The following is a 12484-nucleotide window of genomic DNA, read 5'->3' as shown; positions in this document are numbered from 1 at the left end:
CACACACACACACACACATACATACACACACATTCAAACAGATCTCCAGAGAAGTCCAGATTTAAGACCTGTCGCTGGTGTGGAACATGGTGAAAAGGAGTATCCTGTGGGGCCCTTGAGGGCCAAAAATGTACTAAGTAGCTGTGTACGTGTGCTCGTGCATGTGTGCATGTGTATGTATGCATATGTGTGTGCGTGTGTGTGTGTGGAGGGGAAGAGTGTGACCCGAGAGGCCCAGCTAGTTATAGCCTCTCTGCTGGAGACCACCACTTCCACAAAACAAGCATTGTTGGTACAGAGCTCCAGACATCAGAGACACACACTGGAAACAACTCGCATGCACACATTCGTACAAATATACATGTACACACCACCAGAGACAAATCTGTGCTGAGTCTGAGCCCTGCCGTCCCACTGGAGGCCATGAATGAAATCACAGACAGTCCCTCAAAAGTGTCATCTCACAGCCTCTCACTCCAAAACTCTCTCTCACACACACACACACACACACACACACACACACACACACACACCTCCACACACACACACACACACACCTCCACACACACACACACACACAACTGTACAGAATGTGGATCACTTTTTGCTAACAATAGCCCTTGGGTGGTTGGTCAGACTATTATTGTAGGTGTTTCCATGCTAATTATGTGTGACTGAGAGCATGTCAGAAGCAGTTACTGGAAATAATGTGGTGAGATGGAAATGTTGAGGTGGAATTACTTGCAAAGAAAAAAAGCGGAGAAAAAAGCTTATTGAGGTTCAAAAGTGTCTTTGTGTGAACAGTGCTAAACAAACCACGATCATTGTTGTCACTGTACATGGATGAGAAACTTAGAACGACATCATCATCATCGCGATCATGAGAGAGGAGGAGGAGGGAGAGGGGGCAGGTCAGCATCATGACCTAAACTCCTGGCTGTGTCCTCTGCAGAGACCTCGTTGGCTGACAGGAGTATACGTCAGCGCCTCTCACCGCTCCACTATAACACTCCTCAAGCCTCTGGCGCCCACACAGACGCAGATGTAAGAAGTAGCAGCTCAAACTCTTGCCCGGACTAACCCACTCAGCATCCACGAGTGTGACGGCTCAGCGCGCACCAAGCGGACAGTGAGAGCGGAGCGTTGGGACATTTACGCACAGCCTCTTTTTTTTGCCTCTGGATTGTTTTGGCGCATCTTTAAGTCCTCATTGGAGAGTTTGGGACATTTCTCTGCATTCCTTGCATTTTTGGATTCATTGTAGCACGCACACGGCAGCTCCAAGTACGATGCACTCGCACCTGCTCCTGTTGATATTGAGCTGTTTCTTGGGTGCAGCGTCGGTGAGGGTCATGAAGGGGGGCGCCTGGAGCGCACGGGACAGCGGCTCTCTCCGGTCCTCGTCGGACCCGTTCTCGGATGGCGCTGATCAGGACGTGGTCTCCCAGCACATGTCCAATCTGTACGAGAAATACAACAGGGAAACCCGCCTCAAGGAGGGAAACACAGTCAGGAGTGTCAGAGCCAATCAAGGTGCGTGAACACATTCACCAACCTGAACACAGTAATCGATAAATAGGCATCGCCTCCATTAGAATTACTCAAGTGCATACTGATTTCATTTTTTGCCAAAACAAAAAAACAAACAGCCTTGGGTTCTGTTCGTGCGCCATGGGTATGTGGCACAAAGCAAACAATAAAAGACTGGAGCGTCCAGAAAGCCCCTTGATATTTTCCATGCATGGTTATTAAAAGTGCATGTCTCGGTCAGACGCTCTAAATAGGTGTGATTGTTTTGGAACGGTCTGAGAATGCATTGAAATGATTTCGGGACGCTTTGGATTCACTGTTTGTGGAAGCAGCTGTGCCTCCTCTTGCGCACAGGCTGGCCAATTACCGCAGACAGACGCGCACTGTGCGCAAGAATGCATGCGAGTCCCTGAGAGCAAATGCCCGGGTTCAATACCTCAGCGGTGGGTTTTGCGCGCCGCAGAAAGGCTCATTGTCGCGGCTTCCGTGGTCCTGTTATGTCTACGGGACGTATGTGACTCCACGTCCCGGAGTCAAGGGGCTTAAAGCACAGTCGTCCCTCCCTGTCTGATGCTGTTTTTATAAACACAACTCGCAGACATTTATAGCCCACATAGTTCTCAGATGGCATATCATAACACGTGAGTATTTTTACTGCAGTGGCCCAGTGTAATCCGAGGAGAGATGTAAGAGCGTTTTCACAACAATGTAAGATCTGTTAAAACAGTTGATTACGTCCTGGTGTCTGCAGCAGACAGTGCCGGCTGTATTAGGCTTAAGGGGAAGCTTTAAGAGAAACTGAGGTAAGCATTTCCATATGCAGGCTGAATCCGAGGTAATGTATATCTCTTGAGTCAGTTCATACTTCCGCTGAACTCTTGCACAATGAACAATAACTCTGCTGTTGAAGTTAATGTTCATCATGAATATGTAGCTCCCCGCATGCTGGCCCCCACCACCCTACCGCTGCCAGCCCGAGCTCCACAGTCTGGTTCCTCTTAAGGGCACCTTCTGAAATCCTACCAAGGACCACGGAGCCTCGCAGCAGCCCCACAGCCCTGTCATGTAACACAGAACAAGGAAAGGAGTTAAAACATAAGATAGTGTTTCGGCCACTTGGTACCTTTTTTGAAAATGCCTTTCCCATAGAACTTTATCATCAAGTCGTTCGCTTCTTATTCAGACAATGCTTAAATCACATGATGAAAATCAGTGATGAATAGTGTAGAAATGCTCAAAGCTGTGCGTTCAGATAAGGTCTAGTTGCTTGTTGCTGGTGTTTACTTTGGCAAATGGTTCTCTATAGAATTTGGCTTCTCAGTATATCTGTCCAAGAACAACCAAACAGATTTTGAAATAACACATTTATGAGCTGCAAAACATTCAAATTGTGTCTGTGTGGATTGAAGTTTTAAGATTGATGTTTCTGAAGAAGTTTTGGTTATAAAAAATTTCACATTTCTCAATGTTAAAGAAAGTGAAAAAAAATCGTCACACCAGCATTCAATGGGTCCCTCCCTGACCTTTACGACATCTTACCACCAAGTTTTGTGGTTATCAGTTAAGTAGTGTTTGTGTAATCCTGATAACAAACAAACACAGATTAGAACATAACCTTCCTGGCGGAGGTAATGAAAGAAAGACAGTTGTCATTGTGTTGTTCACCTGACTGACACTGATTGATTGATTGTCTTTTCAGACTCCTCTGACTATAGGGCGGCGTATCGACTAAACCTCACAACCCTCCAGGATTCAGAGGTCATCCTTTCTGCCACATTCCACTTCCTGCTCGAGCGGCGCCCTCACCAAAAACCCTGGTTCTGTAAACGCTTTGAGAGCCCGTCCTGTCGCTCCGCGGTCGTCAACCCTTCTCCGTCCATCAGCCTGCTCTTTCGCTCTGTCTCCTCCGGGTCAGAGGTCACATCTGGGTCAATGGGGTCACTCCTAGGGAACGTGACCTTTCACCCCCACAGGAGAGGGGTGTGGCAGATGAAAGATGTGACCCAGGTCATAAAGGAGGCGCGGGATAAGGGTCATCTCCTGGTGACAGTGGAGTTGGACTTAGGGCAGCACCACCAAAGGAAACCAGAGGAAGTGCTGTCCGCCGGCAGCCTGCCCTACCTATTAGTTTATGCCAATGACCAAGCCCTGGAGGAGCCCAACAGCGTGGCTGCAAGTCTTCAGAGATATGACCCGTCCAACGAGGGAGGAGAGCGCTCACATTCCTCTCAGCTGCCGCACACAGCTAACTCCTCACCAGAGGTGAAAGGACGCGTGAGAAGGCAGGCGACTCTTCCCACTGACCCCATCCAGAACAATGTGCTACCTGAGGTTGACTACAGGCCTGATGGGTACAGGAAAGACGACCTCTGGGAGAGCACTTGGTACCTCAAGCCCAAGCCTAAATCAGGAAGGAAGGAGGAGAAGAGAAAGAGCCAGGATGAAGAAGTGGAGGGAGGAGGAGCACATGAAAGAGAAGAACCCCAGGTTCTCAAAGAAGAAGAAAGAACATCACATCATGGGCTCAAAGCCGACGACTCAACTGTGAAGAAAGACAAAAACGGTCGCACGCGGACTAGCGGTGATGGACGAAAGCATGAGAGGAGAAATGAGGCAAAGGATGTAAAAAAGCACAGGGGGCGCTCTAACGCACAGTCGCCTGTCCTGAGTTTTGATGAACAGACAATGCGTAATGCCAGGGGGAGGCAGTGGGGCAATGGCCAGCACAGAGGCTGCTCCAGGAGGAACCTCAGAGTGGACTTTGCAGATATTGGCTGGAGCGAGTGGGTCATAGCTCCCAAGGCCTTTGAAGCCTACTACTGTGCTGGTACATGTGGATTCCCCATGCCCAAGGTAGGAGCGCAAACATGTTGCTCTATATCATATAATTTGGTTTATACACAGTATTAACAAGTTATATTAAGTAACTATAGTGTGTTGTTCTTCTCCTTCTATCTACTCAAACTCTCCCAGGTGGCGAGGCCGTCCAACCATGCCACCATCCAAAGCATAGTCCGAGCCGTTGGCATCATCCCTGGGGTTCCTGAGCCCTGCTGCGTCCCAGAAAAGATGAATCCCCTGGCGGTGCTCTACCAGGACGAGTCTAGGAACCTGGTGCTCAAGGTTTACCCCAACATGTCCATCCAGTCCTGCTCCTGCAGATAGGAGGGGGGAGGGGGACCAACATGGTGGATGTGGGGAGAAACGGAAAAACAGGACTAACGGAGACACAGAACCATACATCTGTTTGTCGAGTGGTTTCTTGATCCTGGAGAAACAGCGTCACTTTGGCCATCATTATTCCTCAAGGAACGTAGGCTGTAGAGAAATCACTTCCATCTCTTTAGTCCTGCGGTGGAAGACTTGAAGAGACACATTGTCTGGCATCAGCCTCGGCGAGAGGAACAGAGTCGCACATGTAGAGTCGGGGCTCCACATGGCCACGAAGCCCCGGTTGTTTTGATTCCGTTTGAGATAATATTGAGGGTTTCATGGACAGGAGCATTTAGAGAATGTTTTCTCTTTTATCTCAGAATATATCGGTCTTTCAGAAAGTTCGCTGTGAGTGTGTGTTCATGTTTTCTTTGGACACAACAAGCTATAAGTATGAGACTTTATCAATGTGTCATCGGGCAGCTTTACACTGCAACACACAGATGAGAGATTAAGAGACAGATTTTGTCATTTTTACATACTGTGTCCAGCTGTTCTTACTTTGGAGGTAATCACACGCCACTGTGTACATACATGCAGCGTTTAATTTGTTTGCAAGACGGGAAGGTTATTGTACATTCTTGCTCTCGAGGAAGTATCCAGTGAATTGGGGAGAGCATCTGGAATCCATTAACACTCGCCACCCCTTCACGAATACTACAATGAAAACAGAAGAATGTTTCTATTTTGAATGTGACACTTGGTTAAAGATAATTTGTCATGGTTACTAGGTTTTGTATTATTATATTCTAGATGAGATGCTGTACATGTGTATTGTTTAAATTATGAAAAGGTAGCCTTGTGTAAGTTAGAATAAAAAATGTAATTTAATCCAATGCCCTTGCTGGAATATTATTGTTTTATACACTTAATTTCAACTGTGTTTCTGGGGGGGGAAGGGGGGCAAAAAGGGCTCTAGTATTCCGGGAAGGTTCCACTCGAAGATAACAAACATTCCCCTGCAGCCCCTTGAACTCATTATAACCCCCACACCAAAGGCTCAGGCGTTTTGTTGTCCGGCAAATAATGTGAGTACCGCATTACTGGTTGACGGAGGAAGCAGGCACGCACCTATTAGGACGTCAGCCACTTGAACATCAAAACACGGCGCACTTCCCCTTTTTCTACCCATCCGTCTCCCTCCATTCAAAAGCAAAGCATTTACAAGTGCAGGATGTTCTCTGTAATACCCCCCCCCCCCACCCCCCTGAAAGAAAAAACATATACAGATGGTAACAGATAGATGATCTCAACCACTTGAACTCCAGCGCTTGTCACTTTTATTCCCTGGGGGGAAGACGCTGACCCGCGCGGTGCCTAAACAGTGTTTCAAACTGACAGTGAAATGGCAGAGGGTGCCTTGTGATTATTAATCCATTCCTTTTTGGTCGCTTTCGCCTTGAGCGTGAAAGAGTCGACAGTGAGCGCCACATCTGTTTACAGACATGCTTTGAAGTTTGCCAAGAGTGGACAGTGATGGTGTCCCAAATACAAACAGAGACATTTAGCAGAATAGGAACAAAATACTGAGCCCTGGTACTGTTTACTGCTGAGAATATAAGTCGTCTTACATAATAACAGCTGTCAGTCAGCTGTTATTGTCTCTAAAAACCAGTTCAGCCCTCTCCTGTTATCAGATAAACAGACATTAAACATATGCTATTTCATGTTTTACTGTCAGCAATGTATCAAAGGGGATTTTATTTGTTTTTTGACACAGAAGTGAAAAAAGCTCTCAGTCTGATTCCTAAATGTCTGTTGCGGTGCAAGTTCAGCGCATTCAGCTCACTGGAGATCGAAGCGTATACACGTTGTCGTTTTGCCAATTTCAATTCACGCTGGATTTCGTCCTCAGCTCAACAGTGCTAAGGAACAGCTGGACTACCTCTTCGGCACATCTGTCACAGGATTCCTCCAGGTCCGTGATCGCAACTGTAAACTTGGACCTGTGAAAGGGCGAGGGAAATAAAATGCACCGAATGCTCCCACCAAATAGAAATATTGGACCTTCAAGATATAGTTACACACTCTATGAGCCAACTCCCTGCATATGACGGTGATGAATTAGGTGATGTCACAAACATAAAATCCCCTTTGAATAAATTTGTACAGGACAATAAACCACAAAAACTCTCAAGGATGGGATTGGTGGGTGTTTGTTAATAAAGCCAGTGATTATGACATAAAAAAAATAAAAAAAAACTATATTTTTTTGTTTTATAATAATACCTGGGATAAACACTATTTCCCCATTTGTTATAACAAGAGCTTAAAATGAATCTTTAATGTTTTATGGTGAAAGCCAGAGACAGATGAGAGGAGTGAGAGAAAAGTTTCAAAAACATAAAAACCTGGTTCTGTTTTCTCCATCTTGAACGAGTGGAAATGTTCCGCAGCTCGAAACCTTTTTCACAAATGTACCTTTTTATGGGGTCTATAACCTCTGTTTAAATTACGATGATGACCGTAATTAGGGTTATTATGAATCATGTTTACATTAATAGATTTCTGAGCTTCAAAGTAGGCTGACCCAATTGTAACGTATACATCGAGGTTGGATTTTTTCTTTTTCTTCATTTCCTAACTGATCCCTTACACAGTCTGGACCCAGAGTCTGCTATTAAAAAGTGAACCCTGTGTCAACCACAATCACAGTCACAGGAGAGTACTTACCACGGTCAGTTCCAGTGGAGAAAACCACAGTAGTCTTAGGTACGTGCACGGGGCCCAATGTGCCTAAAAGCCAAAACGAGGCAAGCTGGGGAACCAAGAACAATATTTGTTTTTCCACATGATGACTGTTCAATTAAAGGAGAGCAATGCAGCCATTATTAGACAACAGAGGATTTTCTGTCTGGGCTGAATTGGCTCTTTCCTCCCAAACTAATGGCTCATAGCTTTAAATAAAGTGACACTGGGCTTCTTTATCATTCATTTAATCACGCAGGCCACAGGGTATTTGATTCAGACCAGTGAAATAAAATATTCTTTTAATCGTTATTCATTCAGCTAAGAAGTTCATTCTGAATACCTGAAACTGAATGAGGTTCTAATACTCACTGAAAGATTAGAAACATGTTTCAGTGCTCTCCTGGTTTGTTCTCCCAGTTTCCATGTCTTTTTTAGGCTGCAGTCCCACTAATAAAACATATGAGTAATGATCTCCACCCGATCATCATCACAAGCAAAACACACCCATGACATAAAGCTGTTATATTTTACAGGAAATGATGAATGAGCTTCCCAGAAGGCACCTGTTGAGAGTCTGATCAGCGGAGTGAGACTGAGGAGGATCAACTCTTTTACTCAAACAAAAGTAGATACCAGCAGCATGGGAGGGTTTTACAGCCATGCTTACATTACAGGGCGCCCAACAGGGAAGAGGCCTGACTTTCCCATGAACTTCATGCCTCCTTCCCGCCTCATTTACCTGCAACAGAGACGGCTATTTATGTCCGTGTGTCCGGAGCCTGACCCGCATGGGAGGTAAGTTGAACATCATTTGTGGAGGAAACATAAAATCTGCAATTCAAAGCGGGGGGCCTGTGTGTGGGCTCCCTCCAAGTCTGGTAAAGAAGTTTGACAGTTTTTAACTACAAATTGATTTGGTTTTCCTATATCTTTTTTTCCTTTTTAAACATAGCACGTAGAAATGTTGGATGAAATATCTCAAGCAATATTTTGAAATTGTAGTGATGCACCTTGGATCGTTCAGCACAGTCTAATCACAACCCAGACAGCAGACGGATGTGGGCCACTTCAGGCCATAATTTGCCACTGCTGGACTTCTTGTGGCCTGGAGAAAAAGGACGTGAGCCTGGGGTCGCCCGCTTCTAAAATACCAAGTGTGGCCAAAATATCCCAAAACAAATGTGGACCTTTTTGGGCAAACTTGCAGTGATCTAGGCAACGTGAACCATTGTTGAACTATAAGCAATGTTAGAAAGCAAACATGTTTAACAGATAATTTTGTTCTCAGTTGCAGCCTATTGGGACACAAAAAAAAACTGACACCATTTCTGATTTAGGGAAAAAAATACTCGAGACGTGTATTTGATTTTCATCATTTTAGATTTCAAAACCAATGTGCAAATACACCCAATCCATGTGTTCTGTACCAATCAGAGCAGAGAAAAGCTGATGAATAAGAGGGCATGCGTCCGGATATTTATGACAATCATGATGTGTTCTCTCTCTTCCTCCCCTCCTGAGTTCCATAAGGCACAAAAATAACCATCGACCTAATCAACAGGGCTAAAGGACAGACAAACCACTGCAGTGAGATCAACACGTACCTCTATCGTCATCTAGTGGACAGGCTGTGGAGGCCATGTCTGTCCGTCTGGCTATTTTCTTGACAGTTACCTACATTCACTGTTATAAACATGTTAAATACGAGCATTTGCTAGGAAATAAATAGAGTTTCTTTTTTTCATCCCCCTCTCGTCTCAGTTGTGTGAGGTCATGTGTCTGGACAGGTGGTGGCGCTCCCGGAAGTATTCGTGGCAGATCGGGCAAGTGAGTTTCTCCTCCCTGCGCCTCCTTACCTGGGACTCCACTGCAAACTCCTTCTTGTGGTGGGAGCGCATGTGGAAGACGAGGTCGGAGGTCATGCGGAAGGACAGGTTGCACTTGGCGCACCAGTTCTGCACCGACACGCCGAAGGAGGTGTACGTCGGCGGGAGGATGGTGAGGGAGGAGGCGGTCTGCAGCTGTGCGCCGACGCTCCTGGACCAGTGCTCCGGTGCGTAATGGAAAGTGTTGTTCAGCGCCACCGGGGGGGGTCCGCTTTGCAAGTCTCCGCTTAGGACGCTGGACGCCATCAGGTTGTTGTATCCCAAAACGGCCCTGGGGGTGAAAACGTCAGGCAGCTCCTCTAGGCGGCTAGAGGGGGCTGTTGCAGCGCTGCTGAGATGCGCCTGGGGGTTGATGGGAGAAGTTCTTTTGCTCGGTTTGCAGAAAGCGCTTTTCTGTCCGCCCTGACCGTTGGACCTGACCAGAGAGAACGCACTGCTGCTGCGCGAGTGCACCTCGGAGCTCTCTGCCATCTCTCTGCCCTGCGTAAAGGTCTCTTTGGCTCCCACCACGTCAATATCCTCGTCCTCATCATCATCGACCTTACATCCCAAATGATCCGGTTTGATCTTGTCGCCTTTCAGTTTCCCCGCAGAGGAGGACGCGTCTCCTGCTGCCTGGTCGTAACCTTTGACCAGCTGAGTAATGTTATCATCGTTTGAAATATTTGTCTTTTCTAATAGCACAGTTTTCCGGCCTTTGGGATAAAGCGTTTCCTCGTATTTCCTCCTCTTGGGATAAATCTCCGCGTCCTCGTTGCCGCTGGATCTTTTGTGTTCCAAATCTCTGGCGATGTTGTGGAAATCTGTCACTCGGCGTTGCCTCTTTATTTCCACGTGCTTGTGCGCGTAAACCTCGCGGCTCCAGGGGTCACTCTTGACTTGAGTGCAGAGGAAACGGCAGTGGGCCAGGAAGGGATACTCGTTCTTGAAGACCTGGTTACATCTGCAACACCTGTACTCTATAACAGACAAGAAGACAACAAATGATTAGGAACGAATAAATCCATATTTTATGTGACATATATTGTGAGGTGTACATCATGACTCCGACATAATGACACGTTGAAATGTAACAGAGCTGCACCTCACCTTCCGCTGATCCTCGGCTCATGTCTGTGAAGCCCAGTAGGTGAGACAGCTCCTGGTCGTACCACACCAGCAGCTCCTCTTCCTGCCGGATGTCCCGGGTGGTCCGCACGTACAGCTGACCCGCTTTCAGGAAGGCCTCGGTGTTCTGCTCCTCTCCGTTGCGCGCAGCCTGCACGAGCCGCAGCCAGGACAGCACCAGCGCAGAATTACGCATGGCCTCAGGGTCCACCTGTTGACGACAGGAGCACCTGACATTTTTACACCAGCCTCCATATGATCACATTTCAATCTATTTTGTTTCCTGGAAACTACTAAAATAATGTCAAATTGTTAATCATTTTCTGCAGGTGGCACCTTTAAGTAGCGTTATTTATCATTTTGTTATGGCAGCTTTGTGAACATTATAAATAAAGCCAAATTAAATCTAAGGCGAATAAATGTGAACATTTAAAATGGAGCCTGGTGATGTCATGAAATTATGGTCACGAAATCCCCAGGATCCTGAAAATATGGAAAATTCCACCAACTAACCAAAGCAAATCTGTTCGGCGAGAAGTACAAATGACAGCTAACACAAAACTGCGCAACTCACCCGGAACACGTAGGGTTTCGCTCTCCTGTCAAAGGATTTCTGCGCTATGAAGGCGATGGTCTCATAGAAAGTGTTTTGGAGCACACATGGACCAAAGCACGTGCCCGCGGGGATGCTGCGCGTAACGACCACGCTGCTGTAGAGATCCGCTGGATGCTGCAGGAATTTACTGTCACTGGTCCAGATGGACCGAGGCAGGAAACTGTGATCCATCGTCAATCTGTAACAAAATACAAAGGGGTTAATGTCAAAGATGGAATAAATATTATTATTTCAAGATCAAGTTAAAATCACGATGTCTGATTTAACAGAATTAGACAAAAATCATGACAAATTTAAGAATATATTTTCATATTTAAAGTTTGCAAGTATCTTTTTTTTTTTTTAAGAAGGTAGAAATAAGGCTAGATGATATTATTGGACTGACATGCCGTCGGATACAGATGCTCGAAACCAACTCTGAATTGTCTTGCGAGCAATATTGAAAAATAATAATTTCTGCCTCAGTATGTGTATAATGTTTTCTCCTGCTACAAATTCCGCGTCTCAACTGTGTCGCAGCCGGTACCGAGGCAAAATGCTCTCTAACGTCCTTTGTCTCAGTTTTTTCACCCGGTTTCTCCTTTTGTCTCCCCATCTGCCGTGGAGACCAACTGCCTCCCGTGCGCCAGGATAACTTCAATACGTTTTCTCCTAATTTATGAGCAACATTAACGCACGGAGATTACGAGACTATTGATCCAGACCTCTCTGCTCAATAAAAGCTATCTGATATTCAAGGGCTTTGTCTTTTTTAAATGTTGACAGCTGAACGAGGCTGGATGAGGCAGGTGCCAATCTGAAAATTCCTGTTTTATTAATAAACGACGTTTGATAGAAAGACTGTACGTCCCAGTGACCTGCAGCGGAGCATCAGTAGCATGTGCATGGACTCACCCGGCGGACATGGAGGAGGCTGTTGGTGCCGTGATGTGGCAGCAAGTTGCAGCTGGTGCAGTGGACCTCGCTAATGATGATGCGCTCGCGTTCCTTGGTGACGGGTTACTTATCCGACTGAATCCTCCTCCGTTCTGTCGTCCCCGCTCCTCTCACACTCCCACTTATTCCCCTCAGAGAGCGCACTGGAGCGTTGCGCATTGATGTAAACACGTGCGCGCTCACGCATTCACACACACGCGCGTGCACACAGGCTTTGAATTTTAGACCCTGGGCAAAAGTGCCCTTGTCGGATTTACATGTCCTCTCCACGAAGATGAGAGATGTGGGCGTTGGTATGGAGGGAGCAGTGACCATTTAATGAATATTTGGGATGTGTGTATTAATGTGATTAATTACAATACAACAAGCATGCAGCTGGCTGACGTGGACATGCTGTGCACCACATGTGAAGAAGAGTAATTTCCGGTTTTTATCATCATGAGTCCAAATCCCTGCTGCGTATTTACGCAATTTAGGGTAATGCTCTGAACTTCCTGACGCCAGG

At 46.3% G+C, this 12484-nt stretch overlaps 2 protein-coding genes across 2 annotated transcripts; one reads left to right on the top strand and one right to left on the bottom strand.

Annotated features, from left to right (window-relative positions):
- The first annotated feature begins 1054 nt into the window (after positions 1–1054).
- On the top strand, positions 1055–5534 carry gdf10a (growth differentiation factor 10a). The gene is made up of 3 exons (XM_062400523.1): positions 1055–1533; positions 3230–4383; positions 4504–5534. Exons 1-3 carry the CDS (start codon positions 1290–1292, stop codon positions 4693–4695), a joined length of 1590 nt encoding a protein of 529 aa, XP_062256507.1. The 5' UTR covers positions 1055–1289; the 3' UTR covers positions 4696–5534.
- Positions 5535–8844: 3310 nt separating this feature from the next.
- On the bottom strand, positions 8845–11214 carry znf488 (zinc finger protein 488). Its single transcript, XM_062401522.1, has 3 exons — positions 11002–11214; positions 10410–10638; positions 8845–10279 (listed from the first exon to the last, which is right to left on the bottom strand). The coding sequence occupies exons 1-3, from the start codon at positions 11212–11214 to the stop codon at positions 9192–9194; spliced, it is 1530 nt and encodes a 509-aa protein (XP_062257506.1). The 3' UTR covers positions 8845–9191.
- Positions 11215–12484: the final 1270 nt, after the last annotated feature.

Source organism: Platichthys flesus, chromosome 12 (genome assembly GCF_949316205.1).
Source record: "Platichthys flesus chromosome 12, fPlaFle2.1, whole genome shotgun sequence".
Lineage (NCBI taxonomy): Eukaryota > Metazoa > Chordata > Actinopteri > Pleuronectiformes > Pleuronectidae > Platichthys > Platichthys flesus.
The sequence above is the reverse complement of the archived record's forward strand: the minus strand, read 5'-3'. Positions and strand labels throughout refer to the sequence as shown.